At 49.7% G+C, this 25,755-nt stretch overlaps 1 protein-coding gene and 1 long non-coding RNA gene across 6 annotated transcripts in view; one reads left to right on the top strand and one right to left on the bottom strand.

The window, feature by feature from the left end:
* The window catches only part of Snx31 (sorting nexin 31), a 51,828-nt gene extending 47,249 nt beyond the window's left edge, over window positions 1-4,579 (bottom strand). For 4 of the 5 annotated variants that reach the window (XM_076555885.1, XM_076555886.1, XM_076555888.1 and 1 more), the window contains exons 1-2: window positions 4,419-4,576; window positions 4,213-4,287 (exon numbers count right to left, since the gene is read on the bottom strand). In XM_076555885.1, the coding sequence (XP_076412000.1) occupies window positions 4,213-4,287; window positions 4,419-4,484 (141 nt within the window). In that variant the 5' untranslated portion in view covers window positions 4,485-4,576. Of the gene's footprint in view, window positions 1-4,212; window positions 4,288-4,418 lie in introns of all 5 variants that reach the window. The other variant, XM_016001382.3, reaches the window with a different exon arrangement.
* A 16,265-nt stretch (window positions 4,580-20,844) lies between these two features.
* LOC143269741 (uncharacterized) lies at window positions 20,845-25,389 on the top strand. Its single transcript, XR_013046385.1, has 2 exons — window positions 20,845-22,439; window positions 25,037-25,389. It is a non-coding gene; the product is annotated as an uncharacterized LOC143269741 (long non-coding RNA).
* The last annotated feature ends 366 nt before the right edge of the window (window positions 25,390-25,755 follow it).

Raw genomic sequence — 25,755 nt, 5'->3', positions numbered from 1 at the left:
TTCAATGGCTGAGAGTAAGAGAGAGGCAGCAGCCACTGAAGACTCCTGAGGCCGAAGTGCAGACAACCTGATCAATAAAACAAAGAGCATCGATACATAACCCAAAGCATAAATACCCATCACCACGGTGCTCTAACTTAGTTACCGAATAAATGACTACGAGAGAACAGGCCAGTCTCTCGTGTGAATTCCACATAGTTTATGAGAACAGGGAACACAAATCTCCATTCCTGAAGGGGGAGGGGGTTGTGCACAGTGATGTAAAGTACTCTACTCTACAGAATTCGAGTGTTGGGGGAGGCACTTTGCTGTGGGAAAACCCGATGGACGCCTCCTCAGCCAGGAGATGGGCGACATCAACCGTGAGAGCCTGTGCTCACGGCAGACATCTGAGACAATGCAGGGAGAATGTGTTTACCATGGGAACCTTCATTCTCAAAACCAACAGCTCACTCTTCATCATGTAAAACATGGACAGCCACAGAAGAGCTGACCCATCCCAGGAGCATGAAAAAGGTGGAGTCTGAGAGAACTGCCCTCATCAGAGAGCCAAAAGAGACACGCCAAGAAATGGAATGCAGGGTCCCGAACAGAAATTGGGTCTTAGACAAGAGTTAATCAGATCTAAATAAGTCGTGGGTGAGTTAGTAATGGTGCATCCTTGCTGACTGGGTCAGTACAACAACTGTGCACACTAAGGGTGTCTAAGACAGAGACGCCAGGCCGGGGAGGTGTCCAGAGCACTGTTCATCCGGGGACCTGGGTTGGATTCTGAACACATACATGGTGGCTCACAACTGTGTGTAACTCCATCTCCAGAGGATCTCACTGATGCTCTTCTGAACTCCGAGGGCACAGCACATTTAGAAATAACTTAAACTCGCACAAAGCACATACATGCAGGCAAAACACCCAGACACATTTAAAACGTTTTAAAATAAATCTTTAAAATATTTTGAATAGAGGAAACTGGATGCCTGGTGTGGGGGAACTCTGTGCTTTTTTATAAACTAAAACTATTGCTACAAAAATTAAGCTTATAGGAAGAAAAAACAAAAACAACCCAGGAACCCTGATGTTCTGGATTCTCTTCAGAAAATGAGAAGATGTGAAAGTGACGGGGTCACGTTCTCAGGCAATCATCTTTGGGGGCAGCATAAGAGCTCCCACCCTGCCTCGTGCCTGCCTAACCCCTGCAGACCCAGTTCTTGTTGGTCCTGGTATCAAACATTCTCACGGCAATTATGTTTCCTCTAACGCCAGGGAAATGTTGCTGCCATGCCCAGGAGTCAAAGGGACCAGCAGCAATGCCATCAGCCGGGCTGCTCCACCAACCAGGGTGCTCTGGTCCCCCATCTCCACTCACTTCCTTCAGTGGAAGCAGCAATGTGTCTTCTTTGCATGCAATCATTCCTTGGTTAGCTGACACCTGATTAAGTGAGGCCAAAAAGGGAAGTGTCTTCTTTGATATGTGTCCATAAATGTTGCAGACATTCCCTAATTGGCTGTAGTTACAGCAGCCTTGAGACAACGGGACAACCTGAATCACCCATCTGAATCTAGGGGAGACCCACCCTGAGGCCATGAAGTGGGAAAAGTCAACAGGGCTGAGAATCTATGGCCTGTCACAGAGCAGAATTCCTGCAAGCAGGTTTTACAGCCAGGACTGGTTCCTCAAGAAACCTCTGGCCTTTTGTATCGAATGCAGTCTAAAGCGGGGGGGGGGGGGGGGGGGGGGGGGGGGGGGGGGGGGTAGTTGGGGGGATGGGGCACGGATGCACAAGAAATATAACACTATATGAACAGCAAGAGCTCTAGAGTTGAGCTCAGTCTCCACCAAAACCTCCATGAAGGACCTCAGAAGGGAGCCCAGCTCTTCCGCTGGCGTCAGGCCGTGTACCTCTGTTTGAGTTTTTCTGTTTGTTTTGTTGCTGTTGTTGTTTGTTTCCTAGACTGGCCTTGAACTCAATGTGTGGCTGAAGACCATCTTGAACTGATCCTCCTGCCTCAGCTTCCCAAGTGCAGGATCACAGGCATGTGCTACCATGCCTGGTTCACTAAATACCTGAACTCAAACCCAGGGCTTCAAATGTGCTGGGCAAGCATTGTACCAACGGAATCACATCCTCAGCCTGGTGTGTGTGTGAGTGTGTGTGTATGTGTGTGTGTCTGTGTGAGTGTGTGTGTCTGTGTGTGTGTATATGTACTGCATGTGTGTAAGTGTGTGTGTATGTGTGTGTGTGTCTGTCTGTGTGAGTGTGTGTGTCTGTGTGTGTATATGTACTGCATGTGTGTGAGTGTGTGTGTATGTGTGTGTGTGTCTGTCTGTGTGAGTGTGTATGTCTGTGTGTATGTGTACTGCATGTGTGTGAGTGTGTGTATGTGTGTCTGTCTGTGTATGTGTGTGTCTATGTGTGTGTGTAAGTGTGTGTGTGTGTGTGTGTGTGTGTGTGTGTGTGTGTGTGTGTTTGTCTTCCCCGTGACTGGCATCAAAAAGTTGAAGGCTTTCCCAGATCTTTCTCTGCCAGTTTTTATTTTTCCTCTTTTTTTTTTTAAATGGATATGAAGTGGCTCCAAAATCTTTAAAAACCATTTTTATCCCAATTATTCAATTGTGGGGGAAGAGCACGTGTGTGAGGTCAGAGGTCAAGTTGCGGGAGTTGGTGCTCTTCCTCCACCCCGTGAGTCCATGGGATTGAACTCAGGTCAACAGGCTTTGCAGCAGGTGCTGCTGAATCTGACCGAATAGGAAGCACCATGGAAAAGGAAGGCCTTGTACACATATGTGGGGAGTGTAGATTCCTTTCCAGTCTATTTCCTTAAGAGTCTGTAGGAAGCTTTGATTGTGTGTGCACTGTGTTAAATAAAGGTTGTAACTTTAGCAACATGGTTTTGGCTGTAAGAACTGAATTTAGTCAGGCATAGTGGTGCTCACCTTTAATCCCAGCACTCGGGAGGCAGAGGCTGGCAGGTCCCTCAACCTGGTCTACAGAGCGAGTTCCAGGACAGCCAGAGTTACATAGTGAGACCTTGTCTCAGAGAGGGAGAGGGAGAGAGGGGGGGAGAGAGAGGGGGGGGAGAGAGAGAGAGGGAGGGAGAGAGAGGGGGGAGGGGAGGAGAGAGAGAGAGAGAGAGAGAGAGAGAGAGAGAGAGAGAGAGAGAGAGAGAGAGAGAGAGAGAGAGAGAGTCCTGTCGTCTGGGAAGGAGGAGGGCCTCACCCCAGTGTCTCTGAGGAAGGAGGAGGGCCTCACCCCAGTGTCTCTGAGGTGAGGCTGACCTGCGCCCTCTGACTTGGTCAGCTGCAGCCCTGACCCCCCCGACTCTCCCTCCGTGGCTGGCAGCCTACCCTCTGCTGCTGAACCCTGTCAATGTCTGCTGTGTGAAGGCTCTGTGCCTATAGAGAGATACAACCAGTGTGACTGATGTCTCCGTCCTCTCTCCTGAACTGTCCTCCCCAGATCTAGAGAAGTCTGCAAAGGCAATGTCAGCTTCAGGCCCGGGTCTGCACAGGGGGCATCAGCAGGAGGGTTAGGGTGCTCCTCCCTGCCACGGTTAGGGTGCTCTTCCCTGTCACAATTAGGGTGATCTTCCCTGCCATGAGCCGGCCTACCTGTCTTCTTCCTCTTTCTAAGCTAATCTGATTTTCCTACCCACACCACCCCTTTTTCCTTTGGGGCTGAGACAAGTCTGACTGTCTTGAATTCTCTATCTCCCTGCCTCAGTCTCTACCTGTTCTCAGCTCCAGCTCCTGTCAGCCACTGTCACGTCCTCTGCTTCAAAGACTGCTTGCTCTTGGACCACCTGGAGCCAGTCCCTTCTCAAGCCCCCCACTCCTCCCAGAAGTCCTCCTGGACTGCACGAGACTTTCTGCTTGGGTGCTACAACCCAGTCTGCTCTGAGCATGGCCCTTTAGCTGGTGAGTCTCGGGTTGGCTGGCACAGGGGCTTGGAGAGGTCGGAAACAGAGACTGCACAAAGGACCCTTTATAATCCCTCTGGTCCCACTTGACACCACTCTGGGAGAGGTATGCGGGCTGTGAGCACAGGGAGGCAGAGGAAGGAGGTGACTCCTGCAGCTGAGGAGTATGGTCCTGCTCCTGTTAGAAGCTGATGTTGGTATAGGAGATTGCTCTGGGATTTAAAGAGTGCCTGTGGTTCACAAGTTAGGGGGCTGGCTGCAGGCGCCCTCCCCCGCTCTCCCCACGAGGCTCACCTGGTCGTTCCAGCGGTGCAGCTGGCTGTAGCGTACCTTGCAGAAGAGGAACCCGTCCAGGTACACGGAGTACAGCTGAAAAGCACAGACACCCGCCCGGGTTATCCAAGGCAAGGATGGTGATGCGGGGTGGGGGTGAGGGTGAGGGAGGTGCGCAGGGTCACCGAGCCCTTCCCCACTCAGCCGGGCCCGGGCCCCAGACCCACCACGTAGCGGCCCCCCAGCGAGTCTGGCCGCTGCTGGGACACCGGGATGCAGAAATGCATCTTCATGGCTCTGGCGATGACCAGGGACAGACAGCGTGGCGAACTGTTGCCCTGGAGTCTGGGCTGCGTCCCGAGCTCCCGCTCGTGGTAGAGGTCCGCGGGTGGGCGGGGTCCGGCGCCTGGCCCCGCCCCCGCCCCGCCCCCTCCGCTGTCCCAGGTGCCAGGCGGGACCGGAGATGCAGTCAGGGTACAGAGGGACCCTGTGGAGCGCCAGAGCCCCTCGGGCCAGGGTCACCCTGGAGGCCAGAGGCCAGAATTTTAAAGACATTTAAGGAGGGGAGGGAGAGCGTCGAAATCCTTTTCAGAGGGCTTCTTGAACCCACCAAGTGGAGAACCGTGTCTCTAGCCCATGAACGTTCTCTACAGTCGCCAGAAAGTCATGACCCACCTGCACCCCACCCTGCCCCAAATCACCGGAGCCAGGCAGCTTGCCTGGAAAAACAGCTTCACCGAGGGGCCACTTTAGGGCCCGGGTCTAGTGTCTGTGACTAAGGAATGTGTACTTCCAGAGCTGGGCGGATGCGGTGGCATTCAGATCTGCCTCACACAGGAACTGCCGGCGTTTCCACAGGGGGTGGGTGCTTCGACGATTTGAGAGCTTCGCGTCACCCCAGCACTGGCCACAGTCAACTGTGGATTAAGATTAGAAAGGGAAAAAAGGGGGCAGGTCTTGGAAGTATCCTATGACCATTACAATTGTATTAGGCTCAGGGTTTTTTGTTTTTATCTTGGTTTGGCTTTTGCCTTTATCTTGTTAAAATGTATCATGGTATGCTACATGGTATGTAGCACTGCTTTGGTGTTTTGTTTTGCTTTTTACATCTTCTTTTTCCCTTAATGTATTAGGAACATCGAAAACATGGAGGTGAGCTGGGTCTCTCTTACCGGGAGGAGCCCTGATCTTGAATAGATGCTTCTCCCTGCAGCTGGCTTCATATAAATCTTTCTTCCTGGGGTCTTTCAGTGGACTCTCATTTTCTCCTTGTTTGTATTAGTTAACTATGAATGTGGCTATTATTGATTGTCAACTTGACGGATCTGGAACCACCTAGGAGCCAAACCTCTGGGTACATGGGGGTGGCCTGTCAATAGGTTGGCTTAGCTGAGCTGGGAAGATGGAACCGCCATGGACTTGGCGACACCATTCTGGGGTCTGGAGGGTACAAAAAGGAGTCAGCCCCCACCAGCATTATCAGTCCCTCACTGCCTCCCGATTGCAGAATTTGCAAGCGATCAAGTAGGGAGATGAAGCAGGGGTCTGATGTGCCAGCCCTGAGGGGTCCTCTTCAAGGACCACATTTGGAAAGCGGGAGAGATGCTCAGTGTAAGAGCACTGGCTGCTCTTGTAGAGGACCTGGGTTTGATTCCCAGCACCCACACAACAGCTCACAACTGTCTGTAACTCCAGTTCTAGGGGATCTGACACTTTCTTCTGGCTTCCTTGGGCACCAGACATACATGCAGCCAAAACACCATATACAAAAAATAACAAAATAATTTTTTAAAATTGGCACTCTTTAATTCTTTTAAAATTACACTTATTTATTTGTGTGTACATTCATTAGAATGTGTCGGGGTCGCAGGACAACTTGCAGAAGTCTGATTTTTCCTTCCACCCAGTGAGTCCCAGACTCAGGTCACCAGGTTCCTCCTGCCTCCCTCAACACAAGCAAAACTGTTCATCTGCTGTCACCATGGGTTAGTTTACTGTTTTGGATATAAGTGGAACCCTACAGCATGTGCTGTATGGCCTAGGTCCCTCAGCACAGCATAGTTATTCAGAGATTCTTCTAGGCTGTATGCAGAGTTTATACCTCTTCCTTTTTTCCTTAGTGATGCTCCATTTCATAGTTTGCTCTCCTTTTTCATTGCTGAGTAGTATTCTACTGTGTATCTAAGGTATGATGTGTTTATCTAGATCTATTGATAAGTTCATTTTCATTGTGCATGATTTGGGGCTTATGATTAATATTTTACAACTATTGCTTTAGACTAAACACTTACTACAACTTTATGGAAGGGCACTACTCAGTTTGTGATGGGATTAATTCCTGATAAATCTGTAGTAAGTTGGGAACATGGTAAGTGGTTAATGCATTTGAAGTGTGTCCCCAGCCTAGAGAGACAGTATGTGGTAGGGTGTCATGATTCAACAGCTAACCGCAAGCTTCCACTCCCCACAGACACATGGGAGGGCTGAACCATGTATTGACAGTGCTTGTGATGGTCAGTGTTAGTTATTGTCAAGTTCACGGAATCTGAAATCACCCGGGGGACGGGCCTCTGAGCATGCCTGTGGGGTGTTATCTTGTACATGAACTGAGTTGGAGACCTGCCTACACTGGGTGTTACCATTCCCTAGAAAATGTAGGAAGCAAGCGGAGCACTAGCGTGTGTCGTTCTCTGCTTCCTAATTACGGATGTTCGTAATGAGCTGCCTCACGCCCCTGATGCCTTGACTTCTCCACCCTGACGGCTGGCCCGTCTCCTGTAAGTCACTTTCCTGGAATTTCCTGGAAGTATTTTTATCACAGCAAATGGGGGGGGGGGGGGGCGACCTAAAACTAAAACACTAAGAAATGATCAAAAAGAACTTTTACCACAGTGTGTGTCCAGTGAATGTATACTGCTTTTGCACCATTGTAAACTTTAAAAGGTTAGGTCAGACTATTGTGATCACCTGCACACTGGGTCTTTTGCACTCAGCCAAGCCCATGCCTGGAGGTGGGTGCTCTTCTGCCCCCTTCTGTGGAGCACTGAGGCACTGTGTCGTTCAGGGACCTGAGGGCACCGGGAGCTGTTAAGGGGCAGAGGCAAGACTCAAGCCCTGAGAGGAGCATGGGGGAATCAAACCAGTTCATTTCACAAGGTGTGCAGGGGCAGGCAGGAAGGGGGTCAGGGACGCCGTGCCGGGGGGGGGGGGGGGGGCGTCTGGCGCTCCCACACTCCACCTGCCATCTTTCTGTCTCTGGCCCTTCAGACAGCTTGCTCCACTCCAGGCATCCAGCCACTGACAATGTTTCTGGGTGTGAGTTTGATTTCTGTCCCAACAACAGATGATCATAACATAATTGGCCTAATTTTAAAAAATAATAATAAATGAATAAAGATAATAAATGAACATTTTGGCCTTTGAAAGGAAACTGGTGAAAATCAGGAACACGTGATTTCCAGTGAATACCATCTGAGTTTGAGGGTTAGAAGGCAGAGACAGACCTCCCTCCACAGTGCTTTCGCAGAAGGCCCTCCTGGCTTCTCTTCCTGGGTTGGGAGGGTGGGCTGAGGTATCCTGGGAAGCAGTAGGGGCAGCCCTCCCTCCCCATGGACTCCCCAACAGCTAAGGGTTCCCATGAAGAAGATGGGGACAAGGGACCAGCATCTTCAGCCATACAGGGTGCCCTGTACAGGAGGGTGAGCCTGCGTGTCCCACCCGCTGAGTCTGTGCTACCGTTCAGCCAGGCATTTTGGGTCTTGGTTAAATAGACACGAACTGGGTACGACTGGACTTTCTGCATCTTCAGGCAGGGAGTGGTCGGGCAAGGTGAAGGGTGGCTGCCGGGTGAGGGGCAGGGAAGTGGTCTGGCCTTCGGCCAAGAAGGGAGGAATGGTATGTGCAGCAGGTATCTACTGCGTGTCCGGACTCTGGCCTGGGCTCTGGGCCCACGGTAGACCTGCCAGACCCTGTCCCAGCATCTAGTCTTACAAGGAAGCCAGAGCAGGCGTGTCTAGGGACAGGAAGTGTCTCCAGAGCCAGAGACCTTTAACTCAATCGTTGAAGTGTGAGCCAAGCTTAGCTGACAAAGAGGAGTATAGAGGGTGAGAGGAAACAGAGGAAGGCTTGAGGTTGAGCTGAGCTGAACCTGGCCTCATGGGGCATGCCTGTCATCCTAGCACTAAGAAGGCTGAGGCAGGAGCCTTACTTCCAGTTCCTGGCCAGACTGGGTGCATAGTGAAACCCTGTCTCAAAAATAAACAAGAAAATTGAGACACTGTGTAAGTTGCTGACTTGAGTTTCATTTTAAAAGTCGTTAGACAGAGCCAGGAACATCAAGAGGCAAGATCATTCTCAGATACACACAAGTTCAAGGCCAGCCTGAACTGCAAGAGATTCTATCTCAAAACAAAAACAAAAATCGTTCAGTGAATTAGAGCAGAATTTCCAACAATTCTGTAATGGCTGAAAACATATTTCTGCCATATGTTTCTGTTCATTGATAGTCTCATTGTGGACAATCAAAATCCAAAAAATGATGATAACCTACATCTTGCTGTTGCAAATACTCAGCCAAGATTTGATTCTTTATGGAAAATAAGTACATGCATCTTATTAGTATACAACTTTACTTTCATCTTTAATAATAGAAAACTATGTATATTAAAAATTATTTCAAAATACATTTCTTATTATTTATTATCAGCAACTGTCTGGTTTGTGTAACTGCTTCATACATCTGTGTACTCAGGGGTTCCTATAACCTTCAGAAGAAAGGATATCGAGGGAGGAGAACATTAAGCCCCAAACTGGATGATCTCTAAAATGCCCCTCCCCCACCCATCTATCATTTTGTGTCTAGGAAGAAATTCTGATTATAAAAATAAGGGTGCTGTGCTAATGCCCTTGGCAGTACCCTGGCTGTCCCTCCAAATTTCACAAGATGGCCAAAGAAAGGGGAACTTAGGAAATACTTACATTTACCTGACTTAGACTCTGCCAAGCTTGAGCCTACTCTAAGTGGTATGTTTTCATTGTCTCATATGTAAAGAGAGAAATAAATAGTGTACCCAAAGATACACAAACCATGAGGGTCAAAGCCTAGATTCAAATATGAAACACTGCATTTGACCTTTGGTGAAAGACAAGGGCTACACACTGCCTCCAGTCAACTCCCCCAGCCCAGCCCAGTGAAGGTGACTGCAGGCATGGATGAGAAGAGAGTCATCAGAACTCCCCAGGAGTGAGGCCTGAGCTGAAGACCCACTGAAGACAGAAACAAGACGGGACCTGTGCTCAGTGATGTGGGTCTTCCAGCACTGAGGGCGGGTGCAGGTTGTGAGAGTTTGAACCCTCAGGTTTCTTTCTTCCTTCGGTCTGTCTGCAAACCAGCTTCCCCTGGCTCAGCTGGCTGGACAGAGCCACTTCCCTCTTCCATCCCGACCCACTTCCCTGCTGTTTGCATCAGCAAACAGTCCCAGTGGAGGTTTTGGTCACTGGGGCCCTGGTCTGAAATTTCTGGGCAGGAAAATCTGGTCCATTCTTGGTCCTATCAGCAATGTCCAGGAAGTATGGCCATAGAACACGTCTGCTAGGGTGTGTGGGCAATTTCTGACCTACCAGAGCAAAATGCCTGGTGTTCATGTCCCTCTATCCTGGGTTACTGAATTTAAAGATAAATCAATACTAATAATTGTCAGATAAAATTCATAGGAGGTGAATTTTGCTGCTGCTTTGGCCCAACTGACAAAACCAAGGTGGAGTCACTCACACTGGTTCCACTGCGCCATGCAACACCTGGGCTGCTTATGCCAACTCCTGTAAAATGGGACGGGAGAGAGAGATCCAAACAAACAAGCTTAGAGCCCAGCTGCTCTAACCTTTCTAAGAAAAGCAACGTGAAAGCAACTGATTTGCATGTGCTCATATACATGCTCACACACACAAACAGGCACACAAATGCATACACACACACACACACACACACACACACACACACACACACACACCAGTATGCATGAGTGCACATATAAGCACACACATGCAGACTCAAGCACATGTCCACCCAAACAGGAACACATGCATACACAAGCACACTTATACAAAAACATGAATACCTGCATGCACTCAGGTACATGCAAAGAAGTATATACATCTACATAGACTCACACACATTGCAGACATGCATAGATGCACACACACATACTCAAACATACACATGAACTTTTGCATGCATGCACAAACACAGACATGCATACACACCCACACATGCACATTCACATACACCCATGCATATCCATATATACACATACATGCACACATGAGCACACAGCGCACACACAAGTTAGGAGCCCAGGTCTTTGGAAGGTGCTAAGGAAACATTCTCTGCCATCTTCTTGAGGGTTTACAGAACACCCTGAGCAGAGCAAAAAGTGCACAGGAAGGCCATGGTCCTGGAAAAGAGAAGTGAGAAAGCCACGGCCACAGAGCTTCCTGCTGAAGAACGGCAGGAATCCCAGCTCTGTGGAACATGTTCAAGGGAGACTCCAGGTAGCAGGCTTTGCAGCAAGCTCCTGGGCTGAGCACTGAATCCTCCCTTGGAAACCCCGGCAAAGCACTTTTGCATGTCAGAATGGCCCTAGAGAGAACTGTGCCCTTGACAGAACCGAGTACAGGCCTACACTGTTCTTCTCAGTCAGTGGGCCGTGGACGGTCCTCCTGGGCTGCAGACTCTGCCTTCTATGAAAACAAAGCCTGGAAGCTCTCTCAGTGGCTTCTGCATAAACCTGGGTGGGGAATAACTGCGCCTAGAATACTGAGATGCTAATTTACTCTTGGGGGCAAGGCATGGTTAATAATTTCTCTTTATTCACTAACATTTGGAGAGCGTATTTCATGACCTGACCCAGTACTTCGTGCTACACAGCTTGAGGTGGTCTGGGGGGAGACTGACACCCACACCCAGGAGCTGGAGACACAGTGGGCTCTGCCTCTTCTTGGATGTGGACCGCCTGCCTCAGGACCTTGTTCCGATGGTCTCTGACTCCTGGGCATCTGACGCATCCTTCCGACCCTTCATCCCATCATCCTCTTTCATTCCCACCTCTCCAGTCTCCTAACTGGATGCATTTTCCTTCAAAAGTCTTACCCATAAAGCTGGAGAAAACGAGATAATATCTCTATCTGATACTAAAATAATAGCTACTGGGTTAAAGCAAAGATGACTACTTCTTAGTCAATATTTTCTAGTTTTCTGAAATTGTCTGGAGGATTTTATACACATTCATTCTTTTTTACTTTTTGTGAGACAGTCTCCTTATGTAGCTCTGGTTGGCCCACCCGTGATCTGTAGACCAGGCTGCCTTACGTCCTGGAGCTGGAGAGATGACGGTTCAGTGATTAGGAGCATTTGTTTCTTGCTGAAGACCCAGGCTCAGTTCCCAGCACCCACTTGGCGGCTCGCAACTGTCTGTAGCTCCAATTCCGGGGGTCCATTCTGTGCCGCTTCTGATCTCCCTCAGACATCATGTGGTACATATACAAACATATGTGCAAGCAAAACACCCATATACATAAACATAAAACCAAATAAACCCTAAAAACAAAAGCAAAGGCTTTTGCCAATGCTCCTGCCTCTACCTTATGAGCAATGAGATTATAAGGATGCTTCGCCACACTTGGCTGCACGCGTTGATTCCTAGTTCTCCCATCACTTTATGAGCTGGCACTATACTTGCTACTATTGTCTAATTTCTCAGAAGAAGCTTTATTTTAGAGCAGTGGTAGGTTCCAGGAAGGCAAGTGCAGGACAGAGCCACCACCACACCCTCCCACTGTCCACCGCGAGGACTTCTGCTGTGAACAGCGACCCTCCTGCCATTAACTTGCAAAGTTCACAGGTCAGGCAGGGCTGATTCCATTGTACATTTGTTCTCCCCATTTTGCAGATGAGGAAACAGGGCAGGAAGGGTTAAGTGATTTGTTTGCTACCACATGGTGCTGTACCTGGGACCCCCGCTGGCTGGAGTGTGGACTCTGACCAATGCCACACTGTCACTGTCTTTGGGCTGGTGCACTTGTCTGTCTGTTGTCCACACTTGATTGTAAGCCCCAAGGGGACAGAGATCTCTGTGACCCGCTGTGGCACCCAGAGCCTGGGGGGCCACTGCCTCCAAGCTGGTCCTCCACAATGCTGGCAGGAATGGTGGTGACGGTGGGCGTCAGCCCTGGCCCTGGGTACCCCAAGCCTCTAAAGAGTGTTGGGAGTTCAGTTAGAAGGGTGTGGGAAGCTGTGGTCGGCACTGAGACTCAGCAAGAGTCACTGCCTCCAGCAACCCTGGCTGCACCTGGTACCTGCGTTAGTAGAGGAGAGAAATTCTCCATCGCAGAAGGTGTTGGTAGTACCACTGCCCTGAGTCACATGAGGTGCCTGCATTTAACTTAAGAACCAGGAAAATGAACAAAATCCATGTTGTGCTTCTAGAATCTCATAGAAGGTCACATGGCTTAGTGAAGAAGAATATTGGTTAGATTTAGAATCACAGTACACGAACTTGACTCAGTTGGCATGTACCCTTGCCATCTTCTCACAGAATGGAGGTAACAGCATCTGTCCCCTCATCTATAGGGATGTGTTCCAAGACCGCCACTGTCCCCTCATCTATAGGGATGTGTTCCAAGACCGCCAGTGGATCATGCCAAACCATACACACCATATTCTCCCAATAAATGGATGTATGACAAGTTATATAAATTTATAAATCAGACACAGTAAGACGTTAGAAACAAAACCTATCATATGATAGGCCAACAGGAGACGTCTGGGCTAACGAAGTCCATGTGGCCTTCCTCACCCTGTAACTCTTCCTTATACTTTCACTTTCTCACAGGAAGTGCATTGGCGATCTGAGTCACCACTCGGCCTTCGGGTCCATAATGATTAAATTAGAGCACCGTGAATTCTGTGCCGCTGTGTCAGGCAGCCAGGGCTGAGGTGACTGCTAAGGGACTGAGGAACAGATTCACAAGGGACTGAACACAAGGGACAATAGTACCCGATTGTCCCTCCTTCCCAGATGAGTGACATGTGACTACACTTTGATGTCAGAATCTTTGAATATGAAAAAACAAAACAAAACAAAACAAAACAAAACCTCCAAGGCCTTGGCCTCACTTCACATTAGTCAGGGCCAGGGGTGGGACACAGGCCTCTTCCCCAGCAAAGCTCTGCAGCTGATGCCTTCATGGAGTCAGAGTTGTCAGCCGCTTGAATCCAGTCAACCTGGGTGGAAATTATAAAACCTGGTCTCTCAAATCCTGGCATATACCCAACAGCAAAAAGTAATTTGAATTAGGAGATTCGATCCCTAAACTGTCTCAACCCACTGGAAGAGCAAGAAAGAAACCTTTCCCTTTGCTATAAACTTGTTCGTCCTTGTCCAAAAATAAATGAAAGGAAGAAGGAAAGAAGGAAGGGTGGACTCATTCTCCTAGAATAATTTTTATTGATTTATTTTTACATGTGTCTGTGTGTCTATGTGTACCATGTGCATGCTGGTTTCTCAGAAGGCTAAAAAAGGGCATCAGATGCCTCGGAACTGGAATTATACATAGTTAAAAGCTACCCTGGTGCTGGAATTGAACCCAGGTCCTCGGAAAGAGCAGTATGTGCTCTTAACTACTGGGCTATCTCTCCAGCACCTCACCCCCAACTTTGCCCCAGTATCTTTAAAACTTGTGGTGCAACAAGACTATTCGATCAGTCCAGACTCAACTCAAGCATCAGAAGGCACCTTTCCCACTAATGTCCCTGCACTTTTTGCCCAGATAGTGACATCACTCAGCCCTAGGAATTCGGCTTTACGAAGGAAACTCCCAAGCCTGGCTCAGAGTCCAGACCCATGTGAGTGCTAAGTTTAGGACTGGTCTGCAAAATACTTATCAGTTGTTATCTATGATGTGTGTGATACACAAGAGAATGCAGTAAGGCTCGTGTGTAACACACACCAGAGTGTGGTCCCAGGCTCAGGTGTGTAATCACTTGTGACATCAGCCGTAAGCTGGAAGACAAAATGGGATGTAGTGGAGATAATTAACAAAAACGTAACATTCGGATATCTGGCAAATCACTGCCATTACTTAATTCATTAGGTATTTGTATAGCTGTTTAAGTATTGGGAGAAGGTTTAATTTGTAAGTTTAGCATTAGAGGTGCTTAAAACCAAACACATTTGATGTATCAGCACGGCTTAAGGTGTTGACAGGACCTGACTAAGTTGAGCTGCTTACTTCGGGGATAGCTTGGACTCTGCCGCCCGCCTCCCACCCCCGGTCTAACCCATCTCCTCAGCCTGCTGGCTCTTCCTTTGTCCGTCTGGAGTCATCTTTTTCATCGTCCTCCATTGATCGCCCACGGTCGTCTCTCTGGGTTAGCACACTCTGGACAGGCTCTGCTCACAACCTCACCCTCCCCTTACAGCAGGCCACGCTCCTGCTCCTGCTCCCAGGCCTGACACAGTCCCTTGCTCTTCTGAGCGCGACTCTTCCCAGCTTCGACACGCCCATGGCTGAAGCAAACACACCTCTGGCTCCTGCTCTGTCCTTGGCTCCTGTTCTGTCCTCCCCAGAATGTTCTTCCCCTGGTGGCCACGTGACCCGTTCCTTGCCTAATGTCTTTTAAAACAGGGTCTTATGGAGCCCAAGCTAACCTCACATGCATTATGTAGCCAAAGATGTCCTTGAACTTCCGATCCTCCTACCTCTCCTTCCCAAACGCTGGGATTACAGGCTCGTGCCACTATTCCGGTCTATATTATGCTGGGATTTGAACCCAGGGCTTCGTGCACACTAGGAAAGCCTCCTGCCAGATGAGCTGCAACTCTTCCCCTCGCCCTTCACGTTCTTCAGGTCTCACAGATGCCACTGTCTTGGAGACGTCTCCCCAGGCCCCTCCTGCCCTTCAGTCTTGTGCCTTCACCCACTTCATTTTCTCCCCTCACAGAAGATTACAGGATAAACAGTGGGTTAAATTGTTTTCACAAACATTTTATTGCTGAGTTATAAACTAATCCCTTAAAGGTTGTGTTGTTTGTTTTAAAAATAAAATATTCTAGTTACTTTCTATCCTGTGTGTATGGGTGTTTTTGCCTGCTTGCATGTCTGTGCACCATCTGTGTGTGCCTGGTGCCACGGAGGTCAGAAGAGAGCATGGGATTCCCTGGAACTGGAGTTTCAGGCAGTTGTGAGCTGCCCTGTGGGTGCTTGAATCTAATCCCAGGTCCTCTGCAAGGAGCAGCCAGTGCTCTTAACCACTGAGCCATCTCTCCAGCTCTTGATTTTGTGAGAAAGGTTTCCCCTAAGTTACTCAGGCTGGCCTTGAACTTTCTATGTAATCTTAAACTTCAGACAGTTTTTGTTTATTCTTATTGGAGTGTGCATCAGGGAAGGGCCTTCAGATGTCGTGGGGTGGGCATGTAGAGGCCAGAGCAGAGATCTCAGCAGCCAGTTCCCTCCCCCCACCTTGTTAAGATGGGGTCTCCCCGGTTCTGTCACTGAGATGAGGCAAACGCCAAGTGAACTGGCCCGCGAGCCTCCAGGTGACCCCCCATCTCTGCTTCCCAGCCTCCTGTAGGAGTTCTAGAATGACTAGAATTACAGATGCCAAAGTATTTGGTTTTTAACATTGGTTCCGGGGTTCAAACTCAGGTCATCAGGCCGAGCAGCAAGTGCTTTTATCTGCGGAGCCATCTCACTGGCCCGAACGTTGGACCTCTGCGTCACCTACCCTGGCCTCCTGAGTAGCTGGGAGTACACGCCTGCACAACCAAGCCCTGCTCACCAACTGCCATCAACACACCCATTTCGAGGTAAGAAAGTTGTAGTGTAAATATTGTCAATGTCTTTGCTCATACTACACCACCAGTGACGGGGGAACATCCATTCCGACCACCTGACTCGGATGCTCTGTGCTCTCACCCACTCTGCCAAAAGATCCTCTGGACGGCTCCTCCCTCCCTGCGAAGGGTGAGGGATGGTCTAAGCTCGTGTCTGCCACCAGACCACTGGGTAACTTTGGACAAACCCCCATCCCATGGACCAGGCAGCATCCTTTCCCTTCTCAGTCTTGACTAATTCTCTGCCCTAGAGGAGTCGCTACAGAGAACCAAAAAGAGGAATTGGTTCAGAAGATGTGAAGAATCCGGCTGGTCGGCCACTTGGAATCAGGTCCGTGTCTCCAGGTAATTGTACATTTGCTTGGATTGTGAAGGTTGTGCCAAGTGATTTATAATTGCCCCATACCCTAGATCCTGTGTTGAAAAACTCTGCACAAATGGGCAGCCTCAGACACTGCCAGTTCTGATGAAATGTGAGTGGGTCTGATTTCTTTGAAGAAGTTTTTGGAAATAAAAAAAGCTGTTATTTTATTTGGGGGTAGACATCTGTGGGGATCATGAATCAGCTCTCTCCCCCATCATGTAGGGCCTGGGGATCGAACTTACGTTGTCAGCCTTGCCAACAGATGTCTTTACTCACCGCTCTACCCCACTAGCCCAAGGATGGCTTTAAGAAGTTTGAGATTACGCAGATACAGTTCCAGTGTGAATAAAGACTCATGGAGCCTTCCAACCCTCCCAGAGCCGTGCCTGGTCCCTGAAGGGGGAAAGATTCCTCCTGGCATGTCAGCTGTGTTCACAGGACAGTTGTGGGGTGGCTTCCCCCAAGCATGTGATGATGTTTAGCAGCTTCCCCAGACTCCACCTCATTGCCACCCACAGCATCTGTCCACAGATGTGACAACCAAAATGTCCCCCACATTGCCAAATGTCCATCGGAGGGGAAAAAAATTGCTCTTGATTGAAAACCACTCATGTAGGAAAAGTCTTTAAAAATAAGTCTTGTTGGACTGGGGAGGTCGTTCACTCAGTAAAGTGCCTGCCTGCCTTGAAAATCTGAGGACCTGGGTTCGAAGCTCCAGAGCCCACACGAAAAGCAGGTCCTGGTGGTACATTTCTGTCACCCAGCACTGTGGGTGCAGAGAGGCAGGTCTCTAAAGCCCACGCCAGCCAGAGGAGCAGGCGCACCGAGCTGCAGGCTCACTGAGGACCTGTCTCAAAGGATGAAGGTGGTCAGGGAAAGATACTGGAGAGCAGCCTTTGGTTTACACACGCACGCACGCACGCACGCACGCACGCACGCACACGCACACACACACCACCTACGCACACACAATAAGTAAATAAATAGATCCTGTCCCTACAAGAACATGTACATAAAAGGGCTGGTGAGGCCACTCAGCAGGTCCCAGGACTTGTTGCACAAGTCTGGAGACCTGAGTGCAGTGACTGGAGCCCACAGAAAGGCGGGAGGAAAGATCAGCTCCGCAAGCTTGTTCTCTGACCCCCACGCCCATTTAAAAAACGTTTGTTTTTGTAAAGAGAATCATCATAGCAGCATCACTCATATAAGTTAGAACACAGAAAAGCCCCAAACCCACCAAATGATGAGTCACACAGCAGAACACTGATGGTCACACAGTGAGACGGTATTTTCCCTAAAAACACTGGAGTAAATATTGCGACAAGTGCCGTGGGAACAGAGCTTGAAAACGGTGACAAGGCAGAGACAAGGGCACAGCACTCACTACTCTATTTACAGAGTCTCCTGAAGAGGTGACTCTGTCAGCTCAGAGATAAGAACCATGTTGCCCTGGGCATGGGGCTTTGGGAAGTGGGGCCACAGGTTCAGAGGGTGGTCTGAGGGGCGCCACATGTTCTGAAATTGATTGGGGCAGTGGTTACATAATGACGCACACGTACAGCAAACCCCACAGAACTGCGCACTTTAAATGAGTGAATTGTATCCTATGTAACAACAGCTCACTAAAATGTCACCAAAGAGGGAGAAAAAGTCACCAAACTCTAGCTGCCCCGCGGCTGTCGTAACCTACTCCATGCCTTCCAACCCAGGTTCTCCATGAGGCTGGCCCCGAGGACTGGGCAGGTGTCAACACTTCCTGGAAGGTCCTGATGCAGCTGGGTGGTGTGGTCCCTGACTCTGTGGCTCACCTTCTGATCAGCAGAGCAGGGGTCAGGGCTCCCCACTGTGGCAAGCAGTGGTGTCAGCATTGGGACCTGTGCAGCAATCGCTTATGAACTCCTGCTGCTGCGTCCAGACAGAACGCAGCATCTTACAGATCACAGACTGGCGCATGCTGCCCCCCTGTGGACTAGTGCAGAAGACCCATGCTGACATTGCTGTCAGGCTTCGTGGCCAGCGTCAGAGGCCTGGGGAAGCGTGGGATAGAATACATCTCAGAGGGGGCTTTTGCATACCTGGGAAACATTCTGAATAGGCTGCCTTAGGGTGAGTGAGGTCTGGCACCACCCTCTTCTTTTGGGTTCCACGGCACAGCACCCAGCTAGATCCCAGGCCTGTTCAGTTGCTGTAGCAGCACACCTCCACGGTGTTAAGGGCAGCCTCAGGAACCCCGAGACCCTCTCCGCGGGGTTCTTCCTTCCAGGGTGGGCCCTGGCTGACAGCCAGACAAGCCTGGGCTCTGTCCAGCTTGCCCAGGCAGCTGTCCTTGGCACGCACTGCCTTTGCTAATTGCCCAAACACTTCCAAGGGAAATGTACCATTCTTAGAGTCATTGGGAGATGAGTCTGAGCCGCCAAGAGCATAGGTCAGTTGTCCATGGTCAGATGGGCATAAAAAGCACATGGCACAGGTACTGTGGTAGCTGGGCCACACTATCGTTTACTTTGTTCCCCAAGTCTAGTCTTTGCTAATCAATTGATTTTTTTTTTTCAGTATTGGGAATTGAACCCAGGCCTAAGCAAATGCCATATCACTGAGCATATCTCCAGGCTGTGTGTGTTTGTACATATGTGTGTCCATGTGTATGTGTGGGTAGGACAAAGTTCGACTTCAGGTATCTTCCTCTACAGAAAGGGGGTCTTTTACTGACTCTGGAAATCACTGAATGGCTGCAATAGCTGTCCCAGAAGGCCCCACCCAGGGGTCCTCCTATCTCGGCCCCCCCAGGGCTGGGATTACAGCACACACCAGCACACCCAGATTTTTACGTTAGTGCTGGGGATTCCAATGCAGGTCCACATGTGCATACTCACCACTTCACACTGGAGCCACCTCCTCAGCCACTCCAGGCCCCTCACACTTTTTAATTAGCTTGTTTTGAGACAGGGGCTCAATAGTTTGTTCAAGCAGCCCTTGACTTATGACCCTCCTGCCTGTCTCCTGAGTAGATGCAATGGCAGACCTGTGGTGCCAGGCCCACATTGATTGGACTGGTCCTTGATAATGGCTGGGCTATAATAGCTGTACTTTCTAGTGGTGCATTTGCCCTTTACCACGGGTCTTCTAGAAATCACAACATAAATCCTAAAACTAATCCCTAATGTTGGTCATTCAAGTACAGTGGCTCCCAAAGAGGTGACAGGTGGCGACTGTAGGCAAGGTTCTGTCAGGCAGCCCTCACCGTTCCTCCTGGGGCACATGATGACATTTAGTTCCATCGACTGAATGCCTCTCTACTGGACAGTTTATGTATCGTCTTCGTGAATCTTCCCAGTAGCCCGCAAGGGCATTGTCATCCTCATTTGCTGTAGAGGACCCTGAGTGGGCCGAGCGGCGGGCTCAGCGCTCAGGTCGTGCAGAACCAGGCCGGGGTACCTGCTCTCCTCCCCGACCCTTGTCCAGCTTTTCTGACTCCAGCTCCCTGGGAGGAATTCTGAGCACTTCCTGTCCTGTTTATGTTCACACCACACGTCCCAACAAAGCATCTTGTGGGGTCCTGACTCTCGTTCATCCAGGCCCCCTGTGGGGTGAGTGTTGCTCAGGGTAGGTGCAGAGCACGTGAGGTGCATGAATGTCAGGCTGGCTTCAGGTAGAACTGGTTGTGAAGGGTGTATTCAGTATTCTAGTAAAATCTTGACCTAAACCCCCAATGCCTACCAGCGGCAGCAAACATAAACACTTCCTGAAGTGGCAACTGCAGTTGTTCTAGTGGCCTAACCCATGTCTCCAGGCCCAGGTCGCTGGGTTAACTGCCTTAGTTGGGGAGTTGTTGTTACTGACAAAACCCCAAACAAGTGTCCGACAGAAGATGCCTTGGCTTTTGCCACCAGGAACAACTTTGGGGGGAGGGATAGGAGTTGGTGGTGCTGCTGGTGGGGCGAGGGACCCCATGGCTGCTGGCGAGGACCCCACAGCTGCTGGTGAGGGACCCCATGGCTGCTGGCGAGGACCCCACAGCTGCTGGTGAGGGACCCCATGGCTGCTGGTGAGGACCCCACGGCTGCTGGCGGGGCGAGGGACCCCACGGCTGCTGGTGAGGACCCCACGGCTGCTGGTGAGGACCCCATGGCTGCTGGTGAGGCGAGGGACCCCATGGCTGCTGGTGAGGACCCCACGGCTGCTGGCGAGGACCCCACGGCTGCTGGCGGGGCGAGGGACCCACGGCTGCTGGTGAGGACCCCACGGCTGCTGGCGGGGCGAGGGACCCCACGGCTGCTGGTGAGGACCCCACGGCTGCTGGCGGGGCGAGGGACCCCACGGCTGCTGGTGAGGACCCCACGGCTGCTGGCGGGGCGAGGGACCCCATGGCTGCTGGTGAGGCGAGGACCCCATGGCTGCTGGTGAGGACCCCACCAGCGGCACCGTCTTCACATTGTCCAGATTTCACTGTTCAAAGGGTAAGCACCAGAAGTCATGGCAGTGGCCACCCGCACCCCAGCACATGTGGAAGGGTAGATGGTTCCTCTTCCAGGCTGGATTTGGGGAATGAGGGAAGGCTCCAGTTAACTGGGTCTGTGTTAGATGCTTGGACCAAATCACTCACTGCCCATCATTTAACACACATTTTATATTTTTGGTTGTGAGCCTAGCCATTAATAGCGGAGCCACCTCTCCAGCACATTTAACACATAATAATTTGAACAAAAATAATACTGCATCGTGGGGGTGTGAACGAGAACGCTCCCATAGGCCCATGTGTTTGAATGCTCGGTCCCAGGGGTGGAACTGTTTGGGAAGGATTGGGAGGTGTGGCCTCTCTGCCTCAGACTCGTGGATCACGATGTCAGCATCCAGCTGTTCCTGCTGTCAGGCCGCCCAAGCTCCACCATCATGGACTCGAGGAACGGTAAGTTTGTAAGTTTACCTAGTCACAGTGTTTTGTCACAGCAACAGAAAAGCAGCTAAGACGTATGTCCAGCCTTATGGACCAGCAAATGTGAACTGCCCTGTGACAGACTGGAGTCAGGGAAATTAGAGCGGACATCCAAGAGCCCCCAGCACAGAGCTGAGGAAGTTTTCTGTGTGGAGACTTGTGGGTAAAGCAGCAGGGCAGGTCTGTGGCTCGGGGCTACAAAGGGCTCGAATGGAAAGAGCCAGAAGTAGAACAAAGCAGAGTGGAGGAAAGCAGGGAGAGAGGTCCCCGGAGCTCGTGAGGAGCCTTGCTGGGGAACTTTTCCTGAAGAGAAGGGGGTGCAGACCCCAGCTGCAGTTACCACAGTCCACTGCAGAGAGGATGGGGGGACCAGTCTCTAGCCCTAAGGAGACCACAAACTTGAATGTCATCAGGCAAGATGCCAAGATATGCAGTCCTTGGGACCCCAAGGGAGGCGATGCTCTGTCCAGTTCACCGCTGCGGGCACACGACTGTACCACACCGTCAGAACTCAGCCTGGTCTCTGAGATGGCCTATCAAGTGAGACCTTGGCTCCAGCTAAAACAGAGCTGGAAAGGTAGAGGGGTTGGTGCCAACAGCGTCCACCAAGCTGGCAAGTGGCACAAGAGAGGAACTGGGGCAGTCTGGAGCACTTCGTTTCCACTGTGAATAACCAGACACAAACGCGCACACACTCAGCATCCTCCGAGTGTGTCACCCTGGGGTCGCTCTTTTTAAGAGACCTGGATCTTAAAAAGAATTCTCTGTGTATTTTAGATATTTCTCCTCAATGGTACCTAGACGTCTTCGGCAAATGTGTTAGATTTTAAAGTGAAATGCTAAGTCAGGGAGGAAGTTACCACAAGAACTGGTTTTTCAGGATCCCCTGGGTAGTCAGGCAAACAGGTTGTGTTTAAACCAGTAAAAGCAGCCAAACTCCCCGGATGTTTGTCTAAGACAATCTAGTTGCTTTCTGCATAGCCCACCGGTGATGGGTGGTGTGCAGTCTTGTCAAGGGGCCAGGTTGGCTGCACGTTTTTATCTCAGGATGTGGACGAAGGTGAGTGCTTTAAACATCATGGCAGCTTGTTTGCTTCATGGGTTTGGGGTTTGGGCTATTAACTCAAGTGGTCAAGAGACACAGGCAATGTGAGGTAAAGACAAGACACCATCCACAAAAGCACAGCGATTCAGGAGCTCCGGGAACTGGCCCCACAGCGGCGCAGTCAGCAGCCACTGTGCTCTTCCCTAAGCTGAGGAACAGGGGGCTTGAGCGTTAAGCCGCTGGCACTTCAAGTCCGTGGCTGTCACACTTCCTGAAGAACAGGTCTCTGGCCCAAGCCCAACCTCAGAGCTGGCAGCTGGCTCTGGAGGAGGGTCTGCCTCTGCTGGCGGAGTTCTACTCTGAGGAAATGGTACTCTTGACGTTTGGTATATTAGTTACTTCAATTACACTTTAGTGACAACCTGGGAGGTCATTCTAGATGGCTCCCTGGCTCTGAACACTGGAGAGCAGATGGATCGTCCTGCAATCCTCCAGCTATAAGCAAGCAGTGACTGGTGCTGGGACTTGACCCTGAGTTATGATGCTTTCCTGTGCTTCCAAAACAATTTATCTTGCTGCTCTTTAAATTCTGGGCCCAGCTCCACACTGGGGCTAATGTGTGGTTGATAGGAAAGGGTAACATGAAAGGGGGTGCTTGATTAGGGACTTTTCTCCTTAGCTTTGATGGTCTCCTAGCAGATCTGACTGCTGCAACAGTGAGCAATTTGCCAGTCTGCTGAGGAGATACACAGGCCACTACCGAGTAAGCCGGGGGACAGATTCTCGTTAAGTACCCAGTACCTATCACCCATATTGTCACAACACAAGGCAAGGAGCCCACAAAGAAATCAGACTGCCACCAAGTACTCAGGCCTTCAATACAGAATCTAGCTGAGGCAGGAGGATCACTAGAAGTCCAAAGCCAGCCTAGGCTATATAGTGAGTTCCAGGCCAAGCGGGCTCTCAAACCCCCCCACCCTCAAAGCAGACCTAGGTTCCCTGCCTTCCTTGCATTAGTCATGTGACTCAACTCCAAGCAACAAGAGGCTGGCAGGACTGCTCTGAGACTTTGGAGCTAAAAGGAAGACCCAAAGAAGGTTGACCCTTCGGCTCCTGCCTTCCGCTTCGGCGCCTGCGATCACGCAAAGTCCAGGACTGGCACGGCTGCTTGGGTGCTGACGTCCACTCCGTAGAGGGCAGGGCTTCGCAAGCCTTACCGTGCCCGTGAGTCACTGGTGAAAAGACCCCGACTTACGGCACATGACAGTCAGACCTGGGTCTCTAAACGACATCTGCCACTGAAAGGAAAATTCTTGGAACTTAACGGCAGTAACAGTAACTCATTGGGAAAAACTAAACAGGGAACCAAGATCCTCAGATATGCCAGTAAATAAAACGGTTATTCGAACCGGGTATCTCATTGTCTCAAAATACTGCACTAGAAGCATCCGTTGATCACAGAGGAAAACCACAATTTTACCTTGGCAGGTGACAACTTCAGGATTCAAAATGAGTGCCCTCAGCTTTGGAACAAAATAAAATTGTGAGAAACTGATGACCTAATGAAGAGAATTCAACATAAAACATGTGATGCCCTTACATCTAGAAACTCAATGTAACAATAAGGAAGAACGACTGGGCCTTAATGTTCAAAAGTGTCATGGGGAGACTGAAGAACTGTTCCAAACTAAATGAGACAGACACAAAACCACAGCAACCAAATGTCTGCCAGTTCTGAACCAGGTCTCCCACTCTAGAGGACATTACCAGAACAAATGCGGACATAGGGATTGTTACCTGGGAGACTGCCCTTCTCGAGTTAGGGCATGAAGCAACTTACTTTCAAGTGGTTTAAAAAATAAACTCTTCACACTGTATTTCTAAACTTTTTACACCTTTTGTGATAGTTTCAAATAAAAAATTAAATTCAACTTAAAAAAAAAAAGTCATTCTCGGCAACGGAGTGAACATTCTGAGTCTGTCACAGGAAATTTGAGGCTTGGATGTAGACATGGCTGTTTGGATTTGACCACGTTAAAAGCCTCCTTTAAAAACGTCACTGGGCAGGAGAGATGGCTCAGAGGTTAAAAGCATACACTGCTCTTGTACCTGAATTCAGTTTTCAGCATCCCTGGCGGGCAGCTCCCAGTCATGTGCAGCTCTAGATTCAGGGGCTCTGACGGTCTCTGCTGGACTCTGCCAGCACTGTACACGTACACACGTGTATACACACACACACACACACACACACACACACACACACACACACACTTAAGAAACTGGGGTTGGGGGCTGGAGAACTGGCTCAGCTGTTAAGATCTACTTTATTCGATTTTTTCACTTATTTTACACTTATAACATTCTCATGTTCCCAGCACCTATGTGGCGGCTCACAATCACGTGACTTCAGTTCCAGTGGATCTGCAGACACACATGGTGTACATACTCCATGCAGGCAAAACACTCATCCACATAACATTTTAAAATATTAAAAATATAAAGTTAAAATCACTCTTCAGGATACAAAAGCTGTTTGAATTTTATTTTCTAACTCTGTTCTCAGCCCAACTCCAGTTATAAGAAACTTTCTACTTGTTCTGAATTGATTTTAGAAGAGCTTTGTTGGAGAGGGACAGAGCAGACTTCACAGCCGATGCTGGGCTAGCCCAGGGCTGCGCTGCTGGCCACCCACCATCTAGACACTCGTCCACATCAAGTCCACACAACGCTCCTACTGATGGAGGACTGACGGGACAGAGCCGGAGCCAAATGCAAAGATCAGAGCTGATTCACTCACATAAACCTTCTGCTCATCAGAAGGCGCCGTTTAGAGGAGAGCTTAAGACTTTTTCCACTCACGACCTGTGCCACAGAGGAACTCCTGCATGGCCCTGGGTATACAGGTGTATAAAACTATACAAACCAACATTTACTAGTAAATAAATTTATGACTTACCTAAAACAATTTTTACACGTTCATATTTATTAAGAATGAGATGTATGTGCTTATTTTTCCTGAACAAATTAAATCTTGGCTGAATATTTAAGACTTTGGGATCTAGAACATCTTCAGTGTTTGCAAAGTTAAATCAAATGCTGGTCTTCTGGTCATCAGTGCTGAGAAGCCATTTCACAGAAATGTAGCAGCAGGAACATGCTCGGGGCTGTTTCAGAAAGGGTTGGAAACCCGGTCCTCATCTCAGGCCAAAATTCATTGGGCAGTTGTTGCTTCTTTTTTTTTTTTTTTTCTATTGAAACTCAAGTAGGCAAGCAGAGCTCCACGTTCAAGGCCAGCCTGATCTACATAATGAGTTCCAGGACAGCCAGGGAT

This window comes from Peromyscus maniculatus, chromosome 20 (genome assembly GCF_049852395.1).
Source record: "Peromyscus maniculatus bairdii isolate BWxNUB_F1_BW_parent chromosome 20, HU_Pman_BW_mat_3.1, whole genome shotgun sequence".
In the NCBI taxonomy this organism is placed as follows: Eukaryota; Metazoa; Chordata; class Mammalia; order Rodentia; family Cricetidae; genus Peromyscus; species Peromyscus maniculatus.
Note: the sequence above shows the minus strand (reverse complement) of the source record. Positions and strands in the feature narration are given on the sequence as shown.